A 22657-nucleotide genomic window follows, 5' to 3' on the forward strand; every position below is an offset into this window, starting at 1 on the left:
TGCCTTCAGGGCCTTCATTTCCTTTTTTGTTTTCCTGTTGACTGAACGGCCTCCACATTCCTCCTGTAAATCTTTCAATTTTGTTTCACACCTTTCCCCTTCAGTTTTAAGCACAAGGTCCAGGGACACCCTATCATCTGGCCCTTTCTGTTGGGATTGAAAAAGTTTGCATACCTCAGCTTCCATGGCTTGACATTCCTTTTCTGCTTCTTTAGATGTACCCGGGCAGGCCATCCGTATGGCCTTTTTCAACTGTTCCACCTGATCCTTCAGTGGTTTGTAACGCCTCTGTCCGCTGGCCGAGCTATCCGCCATTTTGTGTCTCTCCCTGCAAGACAGCACTCACCTCTTCAAAATGGCTGCTGTCGACTCCTCCCACCGAGTTACCCCCGGATGCTTCCCTGTTCAGTCACAGAGGCCGTCTCACTGCTCAAACAGTCACTTCCTCTTTTTTCCTGCTTGGTGACACACACACAACGGTGAACTCAGGACTCACAATTCAGTTTTAATTCCAGCAGTCGTCACAGCCAACCCCTTGACAACACCCCAAAATTACTGTGCAAGAGAAAATGGAAATGGCAGCTGAAAATTCCCCCAAAAACCCTCAATATGCTGTAGTGTGTTTATTCATGCATTTCATGTTATTTCCAACCCCTTTAAATTTCTGAAAGGTCTCACTGTACTTTCTCAGAAAGCAGGCCAGCTGCACACCACGCACCAGTGAGAAAGGAGGAACCAGGGCCAAGCTCCCCTGGGACCCAGCAACACTTCTACTAAGCCTATTTAATAAAATATCACAACATAACAGTCTATAGCCACAATTTCGAACTCAAAATCAAGTGTCTCAAATGTACTTATTGTCACAGGAACCAAGTAAACACAAATCCACATTATTTTACCTGCAAGGGAGAAGCCAGGTCTTCCCCTGTAAAAATCGTATCTACAGTAATAAGAAAAGACAGAATCGCAACCCAAGTATGTGTGAATGCAGTCAACCGTTTCAACGTGCAGCTCAGTTCTTGGTCAGAGACGTCTAAGCACAACAAAGATCACATCGAAAACAGGGCAACATCACATAAAAAACCCTCTTCATGGGCCTGCTCCATGGCCGTCCTCTGTAGGTGCCCAATCAGTAGTACCAGCACTCTCGCACAGGTCGGCTATCAGGACAAACAGATCCAGGCTCCTGCTCAACCAGTCGTCTAACTCTGATTCTGTAAGGTCAACTGCAATGGAAAACTCATAAGGTTCTTCCACCGTTTCACCTCGTACGACACAAGTAACCGTAAGCCGATCCTCCCCTAAGGGCACAATTCTTATCCGCCAGGTACCGGAAATGAGCATGATTCTATGGAACTGGACAGTGGCAATAGCAAAATCAAAGAAAAGCAGTCCAGTGACCGACCAACAACGGTCCTTTCACAATCTCGCAATATTGCCCACAGCAAACTCACAGTGGATATGATATTGACTATATTCACATAAATATAAACACCATTTCTAAAGTCTGAATACTAACAGGAATCTTAGCAAAATTATTTCAACTATTTAACCGACAGTACCACAAATATCACAGTTTCACCCAAACCAACATGCAAGAAGAACACATGTAAGTGAAAACAAGGTATTACTTATTATGATTTTTCTCAATGTATAAAAGTATTCAAAAGCCTTCAGTATTCGTATATCACATAGCAAACCCAGCCAAAAATCACATATTAATTGCAAACATAAACATCATTTATTGCATTGTAAAACACAGTGCCAGAAGTATAATCACACTCAGTCATTCAATGCCTATCAGGGCGTCATGGCCAGACACCTACGCACCAGGTAATTAACGGCTCCACATGTCCCTCAGTTATGTCACAGACAAATAAAATGCCAAAACAAAAATTAAGTATTTCACCATAAATGTATAATTCAAAGTGACGTCCCTGGCCTTCCCGGGTCAACTCAGCGCTCCACGAGAAATAATTAAACATGTCCCTTTACTTCCCTAAGGGGTAGGACCGCACCCAGTTGTCTGTGTGTAAAGTCTGAAGTTATCCGTAAGTCAACAGTTAAAGGGTTCAATGTATAAAATCAATAGAAAATAATAAGGTGTACATGAATATTCAGCATTTCAAACTGTAACTCAAAGGCAGCCACTTCAACCATATGTGCAGTTATAGAAATTAATAAAAAACAGTTAAACATATTGTCAACAATAAAAGAGGAACTAGATCTGTAAGTGCAAGTGCGTATGAGGCCTTCAAGAAAGGCCCCGAAAAAAAAAGGAAGTGACCGCACCCACTAAGGGTATTCTGAAATTACCAGCAAATTTCAAAATTTCAAATACTACAAATACACAAAATGACCACTTATAAACACGCAAAGAGAACACACCAATAAAGCTTTTAAACAACAAGATATTACTGCGATAACAACCTACGAGTCACCCTGCAATTCAGTTTTCATAATTAGGCTCATAAGATCTATAAACCAGATGAATTAGACCTTGTACAATATACATGGTATCAATCAAAAAATCAGCCAGTTGTTCTTCTGCAATCAGCATACTCGTGCGATATTCATAAGGAACATCCACCGTTTCACAGGAAATAAAAATCTCTATTGCAATCCCTTCAGGTACTGGTCTTAAACTAACTGCCACAAATGCGTCAGTCACATTACCCTCCAAGTCGGACAAAGGGATGTCAGGACCATCCATTGGTTATATATATTTAAAATGGGACCGTTCTGAACTGATCTTCTTTATTCTCTCAATGTTTGAAATAGAAAATGACATCCAGTTTCATGAATGTTTTGAGTACTGGATCAACGCACACGAATGTCGCACTTTAAATTGGAAAGAGGAAGTCACACTCAAACTCAATAGCAACCTAAGAAATCCACAGCCGGGTCACTTTCACACACACAGACATACGACTTTGAAATAACATATCCTCTGCAAATTCGTCTCGCACACAGACTTTCTCGACATAAAAACTTTTTACATTATAATACAGTGACGTCTTGTAATTACAATAACAACAATTATCAGGCCAGACATTGCACAACCTCAACAATTTCGACAGATTTAAATTAACCCTCCAAGGGAAAAACTCCAAGTTTTTTATGATCAATTACCCAGTATCAGGTCCAACCTGTCTCTGGTCTAATCTCTAAAATCCCTAACACAATTTAAAAGCGTCGAACGCCCAAGCTCCAAGCTTTACTACCCAAAAAAGTGCAAACACCGTTCCAAACGGTAAAGTGGTCTAACCACTAGCTATTTTGGAAATTCCCAAGTTTTCCACGATTGCAAATCGAACTATCCCGTCCTACGGAAAATCCTAAGCGTCCCCAGGAAATTTGGAGCGTCACCTCCGAGAAATGCACTTCTTAACAGTCTAACTGTCGTTCTACACAAATTTACCTTAATTTAAAACAACAATCACAACTTCACATTAAGTATATGACCGAAGCCGGTCCAACCGTCTCACCAATTAAAATTACCAATTACCTATTTTTCTAAATTCTCTTAAGTCATTTCTTACGTATTCGTTATCACAATTACAACAATATTATTCTCGACAGATTATATCCTACTTTGCAAATTTTCAAACCATTACAACACAAACATTTCCCAGCAATCTAATGAGTAGACATTAATTTCAAAATCCAATTCGGCACACTTTGGAATAATTCAACAGGTGGTGCCTACCTTTTAGATGGGCTGCCCTTTGTCCACTCAGTACCACCGCCGGATCTGTCTGCGTGACCCCTTCGGACGTCCACACCGCCAACAAATCCGTCCTCAACTCAACCCCGAGGCCAATGCACCAAATGTTACGGGTCCAAAATTGAGTGAAGAATACAAAACCAAGACAGTCCAGAAGGATGGTCCAAAACAATGATTTATTTGCACACGCGTGGGAAGATGATTACTGCACACATCAGCAAGGATCTTCACCCAAAATACATTTCAGAATGCTTTTATACTGTCAGGGTATTATGACGCCCCCTCATGCGTTTACAAGCACAGAATTTGCTTCCTAAGAACATTATTTGCAACTTGTACAGACAATAATCTATTCTAAGAAATACATGCACACACAGAGGTTCCTCTTTTTGGCAAATAAGGCGATGGTCTTTGCCTCTGGGTCGCCATGGGCTGGTCTTCTTCTTCTTGTCACCTGTTGTTAAGCAGAGTCTAGTGCTACAGGTTTGCTAAATACATTCAGGCCTCTACTCAGATCTGTGTCTAGGTTATATGTGATATATATGTGTGTTGTAAGCATGTATGCAATTAACCTCCTATGTTCTCATCTCCCTCCAACATGTATCACCTGGACACTCTCACCAGTGAAGCTTAAAACCTTTTGGATGGAACATCAGCTCTAAACAAGCACAAATATGCATTGTGTATAAAGATATAACAACATAAGAAATGGTTATAACTGCACCTGTAATAAAGGTTAATATGGTGTCAGTGTGTTTAAATGTCTCCCTACTATCTTAAAGCTATATGTGATGTTATTAATGCAATGCTAATGCTATAAGATATATTGTAGCAGTAAAACAGTTTCTTTTAATTCCACACAGTCAATAACGTGACCACTCTAGCTGCCCATTCAACTTGTGGCCATCCCCACGTTTTAGCTATGCGTTCGAATCGTACAAAGAAACTTTCAGGATCCTCACCTTCCCTGAAGTCAGGTATTCTTGGCTTAGCACCACGGTGCATTTCTGCTCTCTGCACTGGAGCAGGTTGAACAACATGCATTTGAGGCTGTGCATGCAGTGGTTGAGATGGAGGAGGCAGCTCAGCTTGGTGCTCAGCGACTCCGTGAGGTGGCTGCAGAGCTGATAGTGGAGGCAGTTGCCCAGTCTCTTGCTTTGGGAAAACAGCTGCTGTAGAAATGTCACTCTGGACAGAAGGCTGAAGTTCAGAATGTACATCATGTTACAGCCTTGGTATATTGTCACTCAGTTGTTTAATCTGTTCAAACAGTATTGCTTCTGTTCTTCTGGAATGCCGCATAAATTCTAATTTCATCAAAGATATCCGGTTCAGAAAGTTCTTTACTCACGACACCAACTGCAGTCTGCTTAGGTCGTACTACTGGTTCAAAATCATCCTCATCAGCCATTGTTCCTTCAGGTGGTGGACCTGGCTCGATTGTTTGTCCACCTTCTCTTTCTTCCATGTCAGCAAGGGGTTTTTTCCTTGTCCCACGGTTTCTTTCACGTCCTACACCCCTCATTCACAGGTGTAACCAAATCCCACTCCTGACACCACTGTTACGCCGGGAGGCGCGGTGAGGGAAACATTAGACTACACACTGTCTTAACTGAAGTAATTGCTTTATTATCTCATGCCAATATCATGCACATACAGACAGCAACTTCTCAAAATGGCCCCCAATCCGTTTCCTGCTCCCTTTAAATACTCTAAAGACCACGCCTTCTCAATTCAGACTGGCCTATAAAAGAGCTACCATTGAGGCAGGCCTCCTCTTTACTGGAAAAACAAGATGGCCATCACAGAGGTAACCTGCAAAACATTTCATTACATGAATGCTTCCCAACAAGCTGTGTAAACTTTAAATATCTGCTTTGCTTATCAAGACATCGCATATTTGCAAAAGTGCACCAACGTTTTCAGAGATGTCTGTTACCCACCAGCTCGATAGCAAGCCGGGGGGTTCAGTGCTCACTCGAACCGGCGAGAGCACCGGACTCCCGGCTTTTCAGACCGCCGGCTCTTTCGCTACTCAAGTTAAACATGATATATAAGTCACTCGGATAACTTAAAAATGTAATTGTTTGGATTTTTCTGTGTTTTATTTGTTCCGGAGTAAATCAGTTTGGCTGAGATCAAAGTTATAAGATTATTAGATTAAATAAAACTTTGTTAATCCATCGGGTGGGTTCCTCCTGGATTTTCACAGCTGAGTAAATGTCAAACATAAGTGTGAGATGGTCGAGAATTTACGCCAGTGTCCTGTTATATCTTAGACAGGAAGGAGCAGATGGCCGAGTTTATTAAACTCCACAGACACAGCGGTGACGCAAATCTGGAGGCTAGACCGTCCCATTTCACAGCCTCACACTTCTGGCCTTCTCGGTCTTTGAAGGAACCGGCCCACGTAGACCGCGAAGGCCGGGTCCTCCGAAGGATGCAGCCGATGTTTTGGGACACAGCTAATGTGTCTAGTTTTGCTTCCCTAGTCTCGTTAGCCCTGATTTCTCCCAGCTGTGTTTCCCTCCTGTCTCCCATTCCCTGATTACTCCACTGTGTATTTTAGCCCTGTGTTTTCTCCTGCCTGTTGATGGTCTGTCTGTGTTCTCCCATGCTTCATGTACGTCTGCTCTCCATCTCCTTGTGTTCAGGTTTTTTTGTTTAATTCTTAGTTTTTGCCAGTTTAGGTTATTTTTCAGTTCTGCTCTTGCCACCCTCGCCTTTTGTCGTATGTCAGTCTCCACAGTAAAGCTCACTCACATCAGCAGTACCTGCATCTTGGGTCCTTACTCATAACCCCGCACATCTGCCGTCACAGCCATGACAACTTACCTGGGTGACTGAGCATGTATGAAGAGATTTTGGGGTTCGTGTGCACAAATATCTGACAGGTGCTGTACACTCAATGTTCAGGTTCCTTCTCAGTCTGTGAGGTGCTGTTGTTTACTGCAGGGGTGTCATTTGGATTACGAGAGAAAAGTGGTCTGTGGTTTTAAGAGTTTGCAAAGTATTCTGGTTGTTGTTGGATTTTTAAAAAAAATCTTTCAAACGAGACCAATACTGGACTGTTTCTGTGGTAAGAAATCACAAATTTTAAAAGTAGCTGCAACATTCCACTATACATGTGGCCTAATTTCTTATCTATTTTCCACTCCACTCTAGCATGTAGGTAGGTTAAACAGTTATCTGTATTTATATGTAATTAGCTTCCTTTAAGTTGCTTCAGTGATGCAGTTTTTCAAAACTGTTTTATGAAACTAGCACCTCTGTGGTTGTCCAGTTTCCTGTTTCTGATAAAACCTGTTTTACTGCAGACCTGTCATGTTTAATAACCCACATAGTCACCCACATGTGCACAATGCAAATTATGTGGTTTCAGCATGTTTTGAAGCAGCTCAGCAGTCTGTCACCTGTTTAACCCACATGAGTCACCATTCTCATCATCAGAAGTTTTTATTTTTCTCAAACACTTAAAACATCATCTTTATTTATACAGCACTTAAAAAAACCAAAGCTGTCAAGAAGTGCTGTACATTTAAAGTAAATAATAAAAATACACAGGTGTACAACATGAATTGTTAAGTGATGATGAGAAAGTTGCACACATTCATCATGGAGCTGGATTCATGGTAATCTGTTCTGTTTACAAGGTGGAATGAATGCACAGCATGCAGGCTCAAAAGTATACATATGGGCTCAAATATAAACATGCACTAATACCTGGCTGGATGTCTCTTAGCAAATTGCACCCCCCTCCCCCCGATGCTTTCAGCACTCATCAACATGCCTTTTTTTGTTCAAGTCCCAGTATAAATGGTGATTGTGCTGTGAGACATCACAGTGGGGATATGAAACAAGCTGAAGTCAGAAGCTGGGGATTTATGGTCATATTTTATAAGTGTATGCTTATTTTATAAGTTATGAGTGTTATGTAAACATTTGGTGTGAGCACAAGAAGAGCTCCTGAATGTGAAGTTCACTGCCTTCTTATTTGTTTTTTCATTAACTGTCATCTAATCAAAGACCTTTTCCAGCTGCTCAATTAAAATATTTTCAGATTTTGTCTTTAATATTTTGGGGTTCATAATATGAAAACAAAACACAAGATATGCATATGTTACCTTTTGAAAACAGCATCCTGTGAGTGTGTGACTGCCTAAGTGCTCGAAACTTAAACACAGCCACCGCTCACTGATTTGTTCCTCCAAAGTTAAACACACACCCATAAAACAGGAGCAGATGTGAGCTGAAGAGAGAGCACTAGGATCAGCTCTGAAGCTAAATGCATCTTATACACTCAGCTAAGGTGGTATGGTGAGGTCGTTCAGCCTACTTCCTGCAGCCCTCTGAACTCGCCTCTCATCCTCCTTCCTTGTTTACAGATTAGCAGAGCAAGCTATTGAAACACCAGGAAATCTGAAGATCAGCCACTTGGCTTCCTAAATTGGATTGCATGAACTCATTGAGCAGTAGGTAAAAAAGAAAAGAAAAAAACATGGAAGAGAAAGGCTTGATGTTTCGTGTCTTGACGAAAGGCTGCTAAAACAGGAACTACTTTGCGTGAAAGACAAACTGAACTGTAGAGGCGATAAAGAAAACCTGAAGTGGACTCCCTGAGTTGGTGAGCTAGAGTTTTTATTTTTATTTTAGTGACTAGGATTAGGGGATTAAGATGATATTTGAAATATTATTTGAAATTCTTACTGAAACTAGTATTAGGCTTCCTTTGCTATGCAGGATGACCAGTACTCTTTTTTACTTTACGTGTAGTTTAAGATAACAGATAAGATAACCTTTATTGTCATTGCACAGTCGTCCATAGTACAAATAAATTGGGAAAACTATCCCATGTTGGCACTACATATAACACAACACGACACAGGAACTTAATTTAAATAAAATGAAGAATAAGGGTATGTGTATTGCACACTGTTATTGTTGCACACTAATTTTTATATTGCATCTTGTTTTTTTTAATAAATATTATTGTTGTTGTAGTTACAGAACCCAAAAAAGTCCAGGGAGGTAGCCAATCAGTTCAGCTGTTTCAATTGCATTAAGGCTATTGCCCTGTTGTAAAAGTTGTCCTTTAGTCTGTTTGCCTGCGATCTCAGCAGCCTGAATCTCCTGCCTAATGGTGTGTGTAAATACCTGGTGTGTACAGTCCCGTAGGACGCTGCATGCCCTCTTGAGACACTGAGTGCTGTACAGGTCCTTCAGGGAGGGAAAAGGATGTCCAATTATTTTTTGGGGCCATATTAATGAACCTCTGAAGTGCCTTTCTGTGTGCCATGGTGCAGCTGAAGAATCACACACAGATGCAGTATGTCAGCACATACTGCATCTGGAGCAGTTGTAGAAGACGGTCAGCAGCTCCTTCTACATGTGCATTTTTCTGAGGATTTTCAGAAAACAGAGACGCTGTTGGGCCTTCTTTTAAAACCGCAGAGGTGTTAGAGCTCCACTGGAGGTCTGTGTCTATGTGCACAACTTGAAACTGGAGAAACTCTCCACACACTCCCCGTTGATGCTGACAGGCTGCAGCTCAGACTTCCTCCTTCTGACTACCAGTTCTTTTGTCTTGGTGATACTGAGGTCCAGGTCGTTGTCTAGTAAGGTTTAAGTAAGGAATCTCACAAACAAACATGAAAAAAGACCCCGAGAAAAAAAAAAAGAGTAAAAAACCCAAACATCAAATCAAACTATTAAAGTGTGGGTCTGTAATATGTTAGTAATAATATTAATTACATTGACTTTAAAGATAAAATACCTTTGTTTCTGTCATGCCCTTCTCCTCCTCCAGTTCTTCATCAGGTGCGAATTGGTGGGAGAGAGCATCTGGCTTAGAATTGCATGAACCTGTTCTGCAAGTTATGGTCAAATTAAAACGAGCAAAAAACAAAGCCCACCTGGCTTGTCTGGCATTGAGGCGTTTGGCTGTCTGAATGTAGGATAGATTCTTATGGTCGGTCCAGACCAAAACCAGGTGCTCATTCCCCTCCAACCAGTGGCGTCACTCCTCCAGAGCTAGCTTAATCGCAAGGAACTCCCGGTCACCAACGTCATAGTTCCTTTTGCCCGAGAAAGACAATATGAGAAAAAGGCACAGGGGTGCAGTTTGCCTTCTATTCTTTGTGAAAGAATCGCTCCCACGTCCAAGTCCACGGCGTCCATTCCACAATGAATAGTTTTGTCAAATCTGCCTGGATGAGAACTGGGGCAGAAGAAAATAGGCACTTCAGTTGCTCAAATGCTTGTTGTGCTGCTGGTGACCACACAAACTGCTGTTTGGGAGAGGTGAGAAATGTCAGTTTCACGTACATGCCACTTAATCACTGCTTTTATGTTGTGCAGGATCTGCTTTCAGTTGTCGCTGTTCAACAATAAAACCCAGGAAGGGAAAAGTCTGAAGGTGAAACTTATATTTCTCACCATGTTCCACTCAGGTTTTAGCGAAGATGGGAATGTGATTTAAATACATGAAGACAAAGTGCTTAAGGGAGTTACGCAGAACGTCATTGACCAAGGCCTGGAAGACAGCTAGGGCATTGGTGAGACCGAAGGGCATGACCAAGGTGATAGGCATTTCGGAGATCTAGCTAGGCAACAATTGTTGCTCCCTGGAGCAATTCAAACGCTGATGCCACCAAAGGTTATTTATTTTTAATAGTTATCTTGTTCAGACCACAAAAGTCAATGCAGGGATGAAGGGTCTCGTCTTTCTTTCAAAAAACAAAAAAGAACCCTGCCCCTAGAGGAGATGTGGAGGGGAAGATTATGCCTACTCTGAGAGAGTCGGTGATCAGTAGCCCCACTGCTACTGACGGGTCAGATGTTTTAGTGGCAATGGGCATGAGCACTCACCCTTCTGACTTTTCTTCTTCTAGTCGGAGGCTCTCGCCCCAACTGCATTGGGTCTTCCTCCTTCCAAGGTTTATGCTCCACTCCCTCTCCTCCAGATGAGAAAGAGCTAGCCGAAGTGGTTGGGGCCACTTTGGGCCACTCCCAAGGCCTCCTTCCGTATTCCCGCATGTGATCGTTTAACCTATTGCATATGTTTACCAGAGCTTCCAAAGATTTGGGTAACTCCTTTGTGGCTAACTCACATTTTAGTCCTTCGTTGAGGCTGTTAAGGAATCCTCCCAGAGTGCCTTCTCCTTCCAACCGGTCTCCATAGCCAAAATCCAGAAGTCCACTTAAAAGTCAGCCACACTCCTTTTTCCCTGTCCAAGTCTTGGTTGGAGCCTTTATCGACCACACAGCAAAATTTGTCCGAAACTTCCTTATAGGTTACATGTGGGTTTGCACTTAACACAGCCTGAGACCATTTCAAAGCCCTTCCTGTCATTAGCTGCACCATGAGTGTGATCTTTGCACCTGTCTGTCTGTCTGCTGCACAGGCTTGGGTCTGCTGCCAGAAGACTAAAGCACACTGAGTTAAAAAGCCACCACATTTATCCAATTCACCAGAAAACGTCTTTGGAACAGGCAGCATGTGCTCTGTTTGTGTTGGAGGTGGAGAGAGTGGTAGCCACATTTAGTTAAAGGAGGTGGAACATTTTTGCCTGCCGTGCAAGGGGCTTGCTGCATACCTTTCAGCATAGTGACTGGCTGAAGCAGCACGCTTTGTTCTTTAGAGATCTGGTGCAGAATCTTCTCATGATGTTCTCAAAGGCCAGTTTGAAGTGACAACTCATGTTAACAGGGTCGGAGTCCACAGAGTCCATTACTGGCGCTGGAGCATTCTGTCAGGATGTGGCAAATGATTGGACCCAACTGCAGAGCTCCTTGAAGATAAAAAGTGGGTTTATTTACAGTGTGGTGAAAACAAGCAACAGGTCTATGTACAGAGTTGGGAAGGTTACTTTTAAAATGTATTCCACAGATTACAGAATACATGCCCCAAAATGTATTTTGTAACATATTCCATTATGTTAGATTTTAAAATCTTAATATAAAATGAGTAACAGTAGGGTGGACTGTAGGTCTAAAGGGACCTCTGGCTAATACATCAGGTTGTAGTTGAAAACTAGTTTTACTTTGCTAGCGAGAGACAGAGAGAGGCGCTGAAAGGCTCGATGACAACTCATACTTTTCTCCTTTTTCTCCCTCACTCGCTCAGACACGGTGTTGGGAAGGTTACTTTTAAAATGTATTCCACTATAGAATACATGCCCCAAAATGTATTTTGTAACGTATTCCGTTATGTTACTCAATGAGAGTAACGTATTGTGAATACTTTGGATTACTTAATATATTATCATGCTTTTTACAACTACGTGAATGTACTATTTCTGAGTGATTTATTACTGTTACCGAAAGTCCTCGGCTGCGAACCGTAATAAAGGGACCTCTGGCTAATACGTCGGGTTCCGTGTCGGGCTCGTAGCCGAAAAATAAATGGTAAATGGCCTGTATTTGTATAGTGCTTTTACTAGTAAGGACCCCAAAGCGCTTTACACGTCCAGTCATCCACCCATTCACACATGGCAAGCTACATTGTAGCCACAGCCACCCTGGGGCGCACTGACAGGGGCGAGGCTGCCAAATACTGGCGCCACCGGGCCCTCTGACCACCACCAGTAGGCAACGAGTGAAATGTCTTGCCCAAGGACACAACGACCGAGACTGTCCAAGCCAGGGCTCGAACGGGCAACCTTCTGATTACAAGGCGAACTCCCAACTCTTGAACCACGATTGTTTGGGTTTCCACTGGCGTGGAATTACCAAAAATTTAAAAAAAATAACAACTGAAAGGGCATAGCCTAACATATGAAACAGGAACAGACTGCTATGTAATTCATTTATTTCAACAAAGTAATTGTATTCTGAATATCACCTTTTTAAAAGGTAACTGTAATGGACTACAGTTACTCAAATTTTATTTTAAATATGTAACTGTGTTACTCCCCAACACTGTCTGTGTACAATAGATAGTGCTCTAGCATGGTGTCCTCCTCTTCTCTGGACAATGTCCATGGTAGTGATGTGCAAAAACACAGTGACTTCCAAACCCTTTCCTCAGGGATGATTCAGCTCTCATAACTCTCCTCCTCTCTCCTCTCAGTTCCAAGTTCCACTTAATACTTAGTACTCCAGGGCTGACTGAGGCCCGATTCCTCTGTTAAATAGTCAGGCCAAGAAGATTAGCGGCAGGTTTGACGCCTCCAGCACGGGAACGCTCCCAAGAGCGCGTGACCTTGATAAACATAAACAACACATACAGAGGGAAATGAGAGGGAGAGGAAGTGAGAACACAACAAAAATGCAGGTCGACCGGTGAAGATCATCGGACCTTGACAGTTTCCATTTTGCATCATAGTCTAAACTTTATGGTGACACCTCATGGACTAAATAATGAGTGATTTAGAAAAGTTAACATCTACAAAAGTGACTAAAGAAAAAACAAGGAGGATTTTGGTGAAACACCTTCAGTACAAGTGACTTTAACCAGCATTAGCCAAAGAACAACCAGCAAGAGCACATGTTTTTATCCATGGCAACATGATGTTGCCTGGGGATCACCAACTGGTTTCTATGCTTAAGTAACTGTGGTGCAGCTGAAGTCATGTTTCAGATATCATTATTTTAACTATAACTGTAACTCTATTATTTTACAAACTTCAACAACGTGTCTCATTACTGTCACACACAGGCATTAAAAACAGAAATATTATGTTCACTGTCATTAGTTCAAAATGAAATTATATTGTTCAAAAGGACAATTACTGAATTTTAACATTTAATATGTTCGCTTTGTGCTATGCTCCAGGACTTGATGACTCAATTTTCTTTTTATTTACATTTAATTTGAGACAATTATTTACTGTACAGCTAACGTCCTGTTTCCAGGACGATGAAGCCACTCACCCAGAAAGATGAGGAAAAACTGTGATATAGCTGATGTCACTACTGAGCATCATTTCTGGAACTACCATATGTTATTTCCTGATATCTTTGTTTTTTCTAACGCAATAATTCCAGGTTTCATTTCATGGCTTTGCTTTTGTTCCAGTTTGTTTGTATTTTTCAGTTTGCCTGTTGATAAAGATGTTTTTTTTAAGTTTATTAGTATTAAAGTTGGCATTGCAGGATAGCATGTAGGTTTTCATTTTCAGATTCTCTGTTACACTAAAAAGTTGTCTTATCCCTCTATTGCAACGGTGTGAAACATAAATCTGGTCCACTGGAAAGCTTCAAAAAATGTAAAGGAAGGCACAAAATTTTGATTTTTAATTGTATTTTCATATGTATTACAGCTTTTCCTACTAAAGGTCATTCATACTACACCATGATAATGAAGTACAAAACAATTAAATAACCAAGAAATGTTTTTCAATATCTAGTATAAAAAAATAAAATAAGACATTTCTTGTAAATTGACAAAGATATTCTTAAAAAAAAATGCAGGCCAATCAATGAATACATGAATGTAAATTTGACACATTCATATTCATATTTCATGACACGGTGGTTAGCACTGTTGCTGCACAGCAAGAAGGTCCTGAGTTCAATTCCACCATCAGGCTGGGGTCTTTCTGTGTGGAGTTTGCATGGATATTCATATTTCATTGTCAGAAAGGAGAATTCATCCCACTTCAAATCAATATGGGCTTTATGTGGCCCACAATGTAAAATGGGTTCCTAGTCTAATGAGTTGTGGCTGTACGGATGTCCAAATTCATGGGATGCATTTGCAGGCCAATTATGTCACAGTGATGCAACAAAGGCTGTCCAAATTCGTAGACTCCTCCGAATGCAGTCGACAAATGAGTCCTCTGTTTCTCTGAATCTGAAGGATGGGTCGGGTCTGTCGTTAGTTGCCCAACCTATCCCAGAATTCATAGCGCGTGACCTGTTATATTTTAGATAGCAAGGAGCAGACAGCCGAGTTTATTAAACTCCACCGAGACAGCAGTGATGCAAATCCGAAGGCTACACTGTCCAATTTCACAGGGCTTTACTTTCAGCCTACCCGACCTTTTGAGGACCCGGCCCACATAGACCGTGAAGGCCGGGTCCTCAGGAGAATGCAGCCCATGAATTTGGACATGACTTATATACACACAATGTGTAGAACCACTTATTGAGATGGGCAGCTGGCTGCTTTCTGTCACTGTTAAGGCTGTCCATATCTGAGAGGAGACCGTGGAGCTACAGTAGGAAACCATTTGATATTAAAGACAGAGCTTTATTAAAATACCACCATCCATGTGTGTAGTGAACTATTAAGATGGGTTACTGGAACAATAAATAAGTTTAAGTATAAATTTTCATAAGATAGAAAGAAAATGATGTTGCACTCATTTAAAAGAAAAGTTTGCTCTGGAAAAACTGTTTGTTATTCTATAAAAAAGCTCTCGGTAAAGTTAGGAAAATTGGAACAGCCCCACTCATCTTTCCAACACTGTAGTCAGGCTGCAAAGACCCAGAGTTCTGTTCACTGAGTAGTCCCTTAACTGTAACTAGCAATTAATTTATGAATTATCTATCCATCCGTCCGTCCTCATCAGGGTCAGATCGGAGCTGCACACTATCCCAGGTACCATAATAATACATAATTCTTTAGGTTTTAGAGAACAAGACTGTGAGACTTTCTGAGGGTTCGAGTTAGACGAGATCAGAGCCAAAGCAACACGTCCAGTGACCAAAAATTCACATTTTTCTATCTTTACTTTTCTATCTTGTAGCACATGGCAGGCATGGACCCATTTATCCTTCAGAGACAAAAAAAAAAAAAAATCTGAATATAATCCAAGTAAACAATATGATGACTGATGATGACTGGTAAAAATAAAAAGATTACAGACAGTATTGTGGAGCCCACCATCTGTATCCCCAAAATTACCTGAGTGTGGAATCTGTATCGTGAGGCCATGGGTCTTTCATCTAGTTATTTAGTGTTTGCAAATATACACCCACAAACAGGAACTTAGCCCAGACAGGCAGAACCTGGACTAATGGGAAGAATGGAAACATACAGCAAAACCCTTGAAACTCAACATGGTCCATGACACTATTGATCTTGTTTTTAGAGTTGCTGTGTTGCCATGATTAGTGCCACTGTGCCATCTTTCAGCCCAGCTTTGTCCATCCACTGGTCCAGATTTCTAATATCAGCCACTTCTTCTATCTGTTGGTGCTAAATACCATGTTTTCAATGATGGTTCCTCTTGCTCTTCTTTTTTCTCTGGCTTCAGCTGCCTGAGATATTTACTAAGCAAATAATAAGTCGTGACTATCTTCCTGATGTATTCATGAATCTTTGTTGTTTCGTCCTGGAAAGGGGTGCAGACACAATCTAGTCTCCAGCTGCATTCCTTCTGCTTAGTGTACATGTAACACACCCCTAGTAAGAGGGCAACAAACAGCTTATATCTGGTCCTGAAAAAAAAGAGTAAATGATGAGATGGACGACAGGTAGTGTGTTTTCCTCTCCCGCATCTGCTAAAGCTTTATTTATACACATTCATGTGCTCACTATAGGTTGCAAAAACTTCTTAATGTCTTTGTGTCACATTACTAAAATCTGAGTAAACTAAAATAATACAAAAAAAAATCTAAACAGTCATACCTGTTGTTTGTTACTCAAAGTTACACATCACACTCTTTTTCCCCACACATAGTTTAATAGAATAAACATTCGTACTGTACCAGATAAAAAACTTGTATTGGAAATCTCCACATCAACATTTCAGAGTGACCAGAGTTGTTATTACACTAACTTTAGACAATTACAGTGGTAGAACATCAAACTGTCTCTGTGAACTCACTAATATAGAGGAGCTGTGGTGTACTGTTGTTACAAGAGAGTGCCTTCAATTTAGAAGAAGCCAAAGACAAAGGCTACTCCAGCATGCGGTGAGCTAAGCTAGCTCTACTCTCTTAACCATAACACGTTTCAAAGAGAAAATACAAACAAATACAGATCCCACCAAGACAAACTGTTGGTCGGGTTTTACCCTTATTTGGCATCTTAATCATGTGGACCACATGTGTTGCCTTATTATTTACTAACCTGAAAAAAACAGGTGGACTACAGGTAGTGTGTTTTCCTCCCTGGCTTCTGCCAGATCTGAAGACGAGCGGTAGCGTCACACTAAACCACAGGTGTCGAACTCCAGGCCTCAGGGGCCGGTGTCCTGCAGGTTTTAGATGTGTCCCTGGTCCAACGCAGCTGATTTAAATGGCTAAATGACCTCCTCAACATGTCTTGAAGTTCTCCAGAGGCCTGGTAATGAACTAATCATTTGATTCAGGTGTGTTGAAACAGGGTGAGATCTAAAACCTGCAGGACACCGGCCCTCGAGGCCTGGAGTTCGACATCCCCGCACTAAACCATCTCACTAGGGTGGAGGTGCCCCCTTGTGGCGCAACTTGGGATCGCACAACATGTTGACTCTCCAACCAAACTCACCAAATTAAGGGCCTTCTTTAACAAAAATACACCTGGAAATTTATACAATACACAAAAGTTAAATCACATAATAACGCTTCCACACATTACGGTGTGTCACATACTGTCTTAAAATGCAGATAAGGAGTTTTCTTGTCTCTCCCCTTTGCTCTCTCTCTCTCCCTCTCTATAGACAGTGACATGTTTTTTGTGTGTTTCTAAATCTGTTGCACTTTTGTTGCAGTGAAGACAAACAGGAAGTAAGTGAGAGTGCAGGGTAGAAGTGTGATCGCGGTGTTTCCAGATTTAAAGCAATACGATAAAAGAGCACCTAAAAGCTCAAGCAGCTTTTCCTACTCATTGACAACTGCAGAAACATAGGTGAGTCCTGCTTGTTTTTCATCCTTCTCTTTTTTCTTCTACTGATTTCATGTTTACCTTAAGATATGCATATATAAAAGATACTTTACCAGCTCTGACGCGCTAGAAGAGAAACACTATGTTCCTTCGATACAGCTATCGCAGCATCACAGCTGGTTTCTGGCAGGGTTCAAGATGCAGAACCTACAGCTCTATAACTTTTTTTTTATTAACTAAGAGCTGCTAACTAGCCTGCAAATCAACCTTACACTCATTTTTTGCATTTGTTATGAACAATCTGTGAGTAACACAACATTATATTTAAAAGTGTTGTATTTTTGTATTTATGTATATTTGGTCATTTTCCATCTGCATACAGGTATTTCTTCTCTGCATTTATACATGACACACATACTGTGGCCCTTGTTAACAATTTTATCCAGTTGCTATTGCAGATGACAGTTTTAATCTATGTACTGAGGCGTATGATGACCCAATTTCGGCTTTTCAATTGTTTTTTTAGAAAAGCCAGATACTAAGGAACGTAACAAATGTAGAAACATTGATCAGATTAGAGAAGGAAGTTAAACAGTTGATACTTGTTTAATGTGCAAGTTATGATGGGGGAGGGGCAGGGGGAAAGCAATCGCATGAGCACTGCTGAGCAAGAATAAAGTAGTTGTGGTAAACCAGTCATATGACTAATTTAAGGTAGCATAGTAATAAGATGCTATGTACCCATTTTTAAATTGTGTTGATAGGCCAGGTAAAACCAGAGTCATGATAAAAAAAAGAAAAAACGCTGTGTTTTTTCCTGAATACTGTCGTCACATTTACTGTCTAAGGACGGCGCTAGAAAGCAGTCTCTGCTGATGACCCCCCGAAAGTTTAGAAAACAAAAAACACCCTTTCCTATTGGTGGAAAAATGTACAATGTTGACCAATCAAAAAAATGATATGGCACCATGGTATTTGGATGTTTAGGAAGAGGGGGAGGTTTTAGGAGTGATGGTTGTGAGAGAACGAAAGAGAGAGAGTTTTAAGATGTGAGAGATTTGTGACGTTTAGTGTGTTTAGAGAGTGTAATTAGTGAGTTGTGTAGTCGATGGTTTTGTGTTCTGTGTCAGAACAAGAGGCAACTGCTGAATGTCACAGTTACTGTCAAAAAGCTTCCAAAGGCAGACTGCAATGCAAACGCTGTCTCCAGGTGAAAAAAGGAGTGATACACCTCCTGCTGTAAGGCCTGTAGGTATCAGGCATGTGGCTGCGTTTTTAGGCAAATAGCTGCAAACTCTGTTCTTTGTAAAACTTGTGAGATCAGTCTCCTGTTCTCCAGTCCCCTATAGCTCAGCCACCTTCCAGGCTGCTGACTGGACCTTGCCGCAGGCCTGGCCGGCCTCCGGACCTGCTCAAACGCCACCACTGCCTTCGGCGTGGCCGGCCTCCGGACCTGCTCAGTCGCCACCACTGCCTTCGGCGTGGCCGGCCTCCGGACCTGCTCAGTCGCCACCACTGCCTTCGGCGTGGCCGGCCTCCGGACCTGCTCAGTCGCCGCCACTGGCTTCCGTGTGGTGGGCCTCTCGATCTGCTTAGTTGCCTCAGTCGCTGGCCACGTGGCCGCCCACAGGAACTACTTTGTTTTGGACTCCTCGACCCCCTCCACCCGAACTGTTCAGGTTTTTCTTTCTTTCGGCTGCCAGGTACCGGCCTTTGAAGGGGGAGTGGGTACTGTCAGGGTTCCAGGGTCGTTGACCCAGTGATTTAAGTTTGTTCGTGTTCAGTTTCTTTTCTACGTGCTCGTGTTTATCTGTGCCACCCTAGTTCCACTGCATGTGTCTTTAGTCAGATTATGTTCAGCCCTGTACTCACCTGTTTCCAATCATCGTCATCATTCAACCTGTGTATTTAAGTTCCTCAGTCTCACCAGTTCATGGTCGCGTCATTGATATCGTCATTGTTGTCGTTCCTGCCTATGTTCAACCAGTCTCTCAGTCAGTTAGTCAGTCCTGCCGTTCCTGCTTTGTTAATTCTCTCGATCCAATAAATCTGCATCATTTTTCACTATGAGTTCTGCGTTTGGGTCGTCTCTTCCTCGCCTCCACACACACGACACTCCTGACATCAAGCCACGAAAATGATTTTTTAAATATGATTTTGGTTGTTACAGTAAAAACTATGACTTTGATTCTGAATTTATGTTTTTGTCTGATTTCAGATCAATTGTGTTAATGCAGTATGTCAAAATGAAAAAAAAGTAAATTCAGACATGTGAGATCATGCTGAAAAGAAAGGCAAGTAGGCAAAGTAGTCAAAAACGGCCAATTAAACCCTGGACCGCAGAGGGTTAAAAAAAGTTTAAAGTAACACAATGGTTACTTTTCCTAGTAATTACTTTTTCAAAGTACCTTGCCCAACACTGGTCTTGAGACACTGAGTATGGTGATTTAGATCTGAAAAAAAGAAGAACGAATTAAAAAACAATACTAATGATAAACTGTTAGAATAATAGGTCACTTAAGACTGAGCAGTGGATTTCTATGACTGCTCCTTGATCTCAATAAATTGGATTTATTTTTCAACTCTAGAAACATGGTTGACACAACAAATGTGACTTCATCTTCCAACCAGACCTGTGATGCTGTTAACACTTCAGCCTATCCTTTCTTTATGCTGGTCTACACGCTAGTGTTCCTGGTAAGTTTCAAATAGTCACATTGTGTTGTTAGAAATGTGTTAAAGGTTCTCAGTGTATGTACTGAAGTCCTGTCCTCTCCATCCTTTCTGTGTTTCTTTAGGTGGGTTTAATCCTCAATGGCTTCATCATGAAGTTTCACTTTTGTGGAGCACAGCAGCGGACATCGAGCAGCTTGAAGATCTACCTGAAAAACCTGACAGCTGCTGACTTCCTGCTCTGCCTCTCTTTGCCACTCCGCATCACCCACTATGCAAGCAGCTCTGTCATCATTCGGCAGCTCTACTGTAGTTTTGGAGCTTGTGCCATCTTCCTCAACATGTACGCCAGCATCATATTCATGGGCTACATCGCTGCCAACAGGTAAAACTTCATGATGAAGCTTAGAGGAACCTTTTACTGATTTCACACTGCATTTCATGACAAGGTTTTTTACTACAAATTTTGACAGCCTGACTAAATCACTGACATCACTTTTGACTTTATTAATTTCTACGGATCTGAAACCACTGTGCCTGATTAATGAATAGTGACTGACTAAAGCACTGACAAGAATTTTGACTTTATTAATGATTTCTGCTGATTTGAAACCATTAATTAATAAATAGTGACTGATTCATCTACTCAGCCCCCTTGTCTTCTCTCTTCAGGTATCTAAAGATCATCCAACCTTTAGGAACTCACATCCTGCAGACAGTAAAAACTTCCTATGTCATTTCCATCATTACCTGGGTTTTTCTCCTGGTTCCAGCTGTGACATACACCATCCTGTTTTTCATCACCCAGACCCCAGTGACCTCTAACCCCAGCTGCTGTGATCCCTTCTTTAGCGAATCGGTCAGGCTGTTCTTCACAATCATCCACACTTTATCTCCCATTATCTTCTTGTTGGTCTCCATATGTATGGTCTTCTTCTACTACAGCACCTCCCGCAGGGTGTTGCAGGCACAGCAGAGGCAGCTGGCCTCCTCTGGCTCTGAGAAGCTTGTGAAGTCTCGCAGGAACATGTTAGTGCTGGTCAGCATCTTCTGTGTTTGTTTTGTCCCCTATCACCTGGTTCGTCTTCCCTATAGTCTTCTGCAGAGCAATTTCTCTGTTGTCTCAGTCTTGAACTATATAATGGAGGTGACCACCATGGTGGCAGTTTTCAATGTCTGCCTGGACCCTGTTGTTTACTTTTTCCTCTGTAAGTCTTTCCGGGCAAAGATGAGAAAGGTGTCCATTATGACCAATATCCAACAAGCAACTGAAGAGAGTGAGCTCAGCAAGGAGCAGCAAGGAGCATTAACCCTGCAGGAGACAGACACAACACTGTGAGCACAGAAGCAGGCATCAAGCAGCTTTCAACTCTGCACTCAACAGTTCTCTACGTTTCATATACTGATATAATCTCAGCAATTTTAGTAAAGATTATTTACTTTTGTTACATTAAAGAAAGAGGAATTTGCTGATCTTGGCCCATGAGAAGTCCATAACAAATAACTTGATTATGGATGAATCTGTACGAGTTTTTGGAAAGGAAAGCAGAAGACATCCCAGTGTACTTTAGACCCAGCAACACACTCAGACAGAAACTGGTTCATCCCGAACACAAAACTCAGTGTAGCGAGGAATGCCCAGACCTCTACATTGGAGAGACCAAAGAGCCACTTCGCAAGCGCATGGCACAACATAGAAGAGCCACCTCCACGGGACAAGACTCAGCCGTCCATCTGCATCTAAAGGACAAAGGTCAGTCTTTCGAGGATGCCAATGTTCACATTTTGGACAGAGAGGACAGATGGTTTGAAAGAGGAGTGAAAGAAGCCATTTATGTTCACTGTGAGCGACCATCTTTGAACAGAGGCGGTGGTTTACGACACCAACTGTCTGCCATCACATGATAGGGTGGGGCCAGGTTTCACAATGAGCTCACCCGAAACCTTGGCTGATTGTGACCTACACCTGTTTTCACACCTTGGCTCATGTGATTAGGTAGAGGATCATTAGGGGGTCGATTGTCCCTCTCGGGGGAATACTCCCCAAATCTGAGATTCTCCACCTTAGAACTGAAGAAGCTTCTTGCATGAGAGGTGAAACGTCTTCAAACAACTTAAAGAAGTCCAGATGCTTTTCTTTCCAAGCTCCTTAGACTACGATGACCTGGATGACTGAGAACCTTCACAGACAAGCAGGAGACTATTGTTGTACAGTGGATTGAAGAGAGAGAGGAGCAGTTCGCTTTCAATCAGAGTTCAGTTCCTTGCAAAACAAATAAGCTTAAAACAAGACAAAATCTGTTGTGTTCTACAAACAGTGTTGGGGAGTAATGGAATACATGTACCGCCGTTAAATATTTAAAATCCAAAATATGAGTAACTGTATTCCGTTACAGGTACCGTTTAAAAAGGTGGTATTCAGAATACAGTTACTTTGTTTAAATAAATGGATTACTCTGCAGTCTTTTCCTGTTTCAAATGTTTGGCTATGCCCGCTCTAT

The 22657-nt window shown here is 41.7% G+C and overlaps 1 protein-coding gene across 2 annotated transcripts; it reads left to right on the top strand.

Annotated features, from left to right (window-relative positions):
• The first annotated feature begins 8050 nt into the window (after positions 1-8050).
• On the top strand, positions 8051-21799 carry LOC116318363 (P2Y purinoceptor 14-like). 2 transcript variants are annotated; one of them, XM_039608278.1, is made up of 5 exons: positions 8051-8351; positions 17371-17507; positions 20072-20180; positions 20282-20541; positions 20829-21799. In XM_039608278.1, exons 3-5 carry the CDS (start codon positions 20076-20078, stop codon positions 21493-21495), a joined length of 1032 nt encoding a protein of 343 aa, XP_039464212.1. In that variant the 5' UTR covers positions 8051-8351; positions 17371-17507; positions 20072-20075; the 3' UTR covers positions 21496-21799. The 2 variants fall into 2 exon arrangements, with proteins under 2 accessions (XP_039464212.1, XP_039464213.1); XM_039608279.1 differs by lacking the exon at positions 17371-17507.
• The last annotated feature ends 858 nt before the right edge of the window (positions 21800-22657 follow it).

This window comes from Oreochromis aureus, linkage group 3, assembly GCF_013358895.1.
Source record: "Oreochromis aureus strain Israel breed Guangdong linkage group 3, ZZ_aureus, whole genome shotgun sequence".
Classification (NCBI taxonomy): domain Eukaryota; kingdom Metazoa; phylum Chordata; class Actinopteri; order Cichliformes; family Cichlidae; genus Oreochromis; species Oreochromis aureus.

Coding starts and splice junctions, on each gene's coding strand:
- LOC116318363 (XM_039608278.1), top strand. CDS start 20,076: ATGGTTGACACAACAAATGTGACTTCATCTTCCAACCAGACCTGTGAT. Junction 20,181..20,281: donor TCTACACGCTAGTGTTCCTG/GTAAGTTTCAAA, acceptor GTGTTTCTTTAG/GTGGGTTTAATCCTCAATGG. Junction 20,542..20,828: donor GGCTACATCGCTGCCAACAG/GTAAAACTTCAT, acceptor TTCTCTCTTCAG/GTATCTAAAGATCATCCAAC.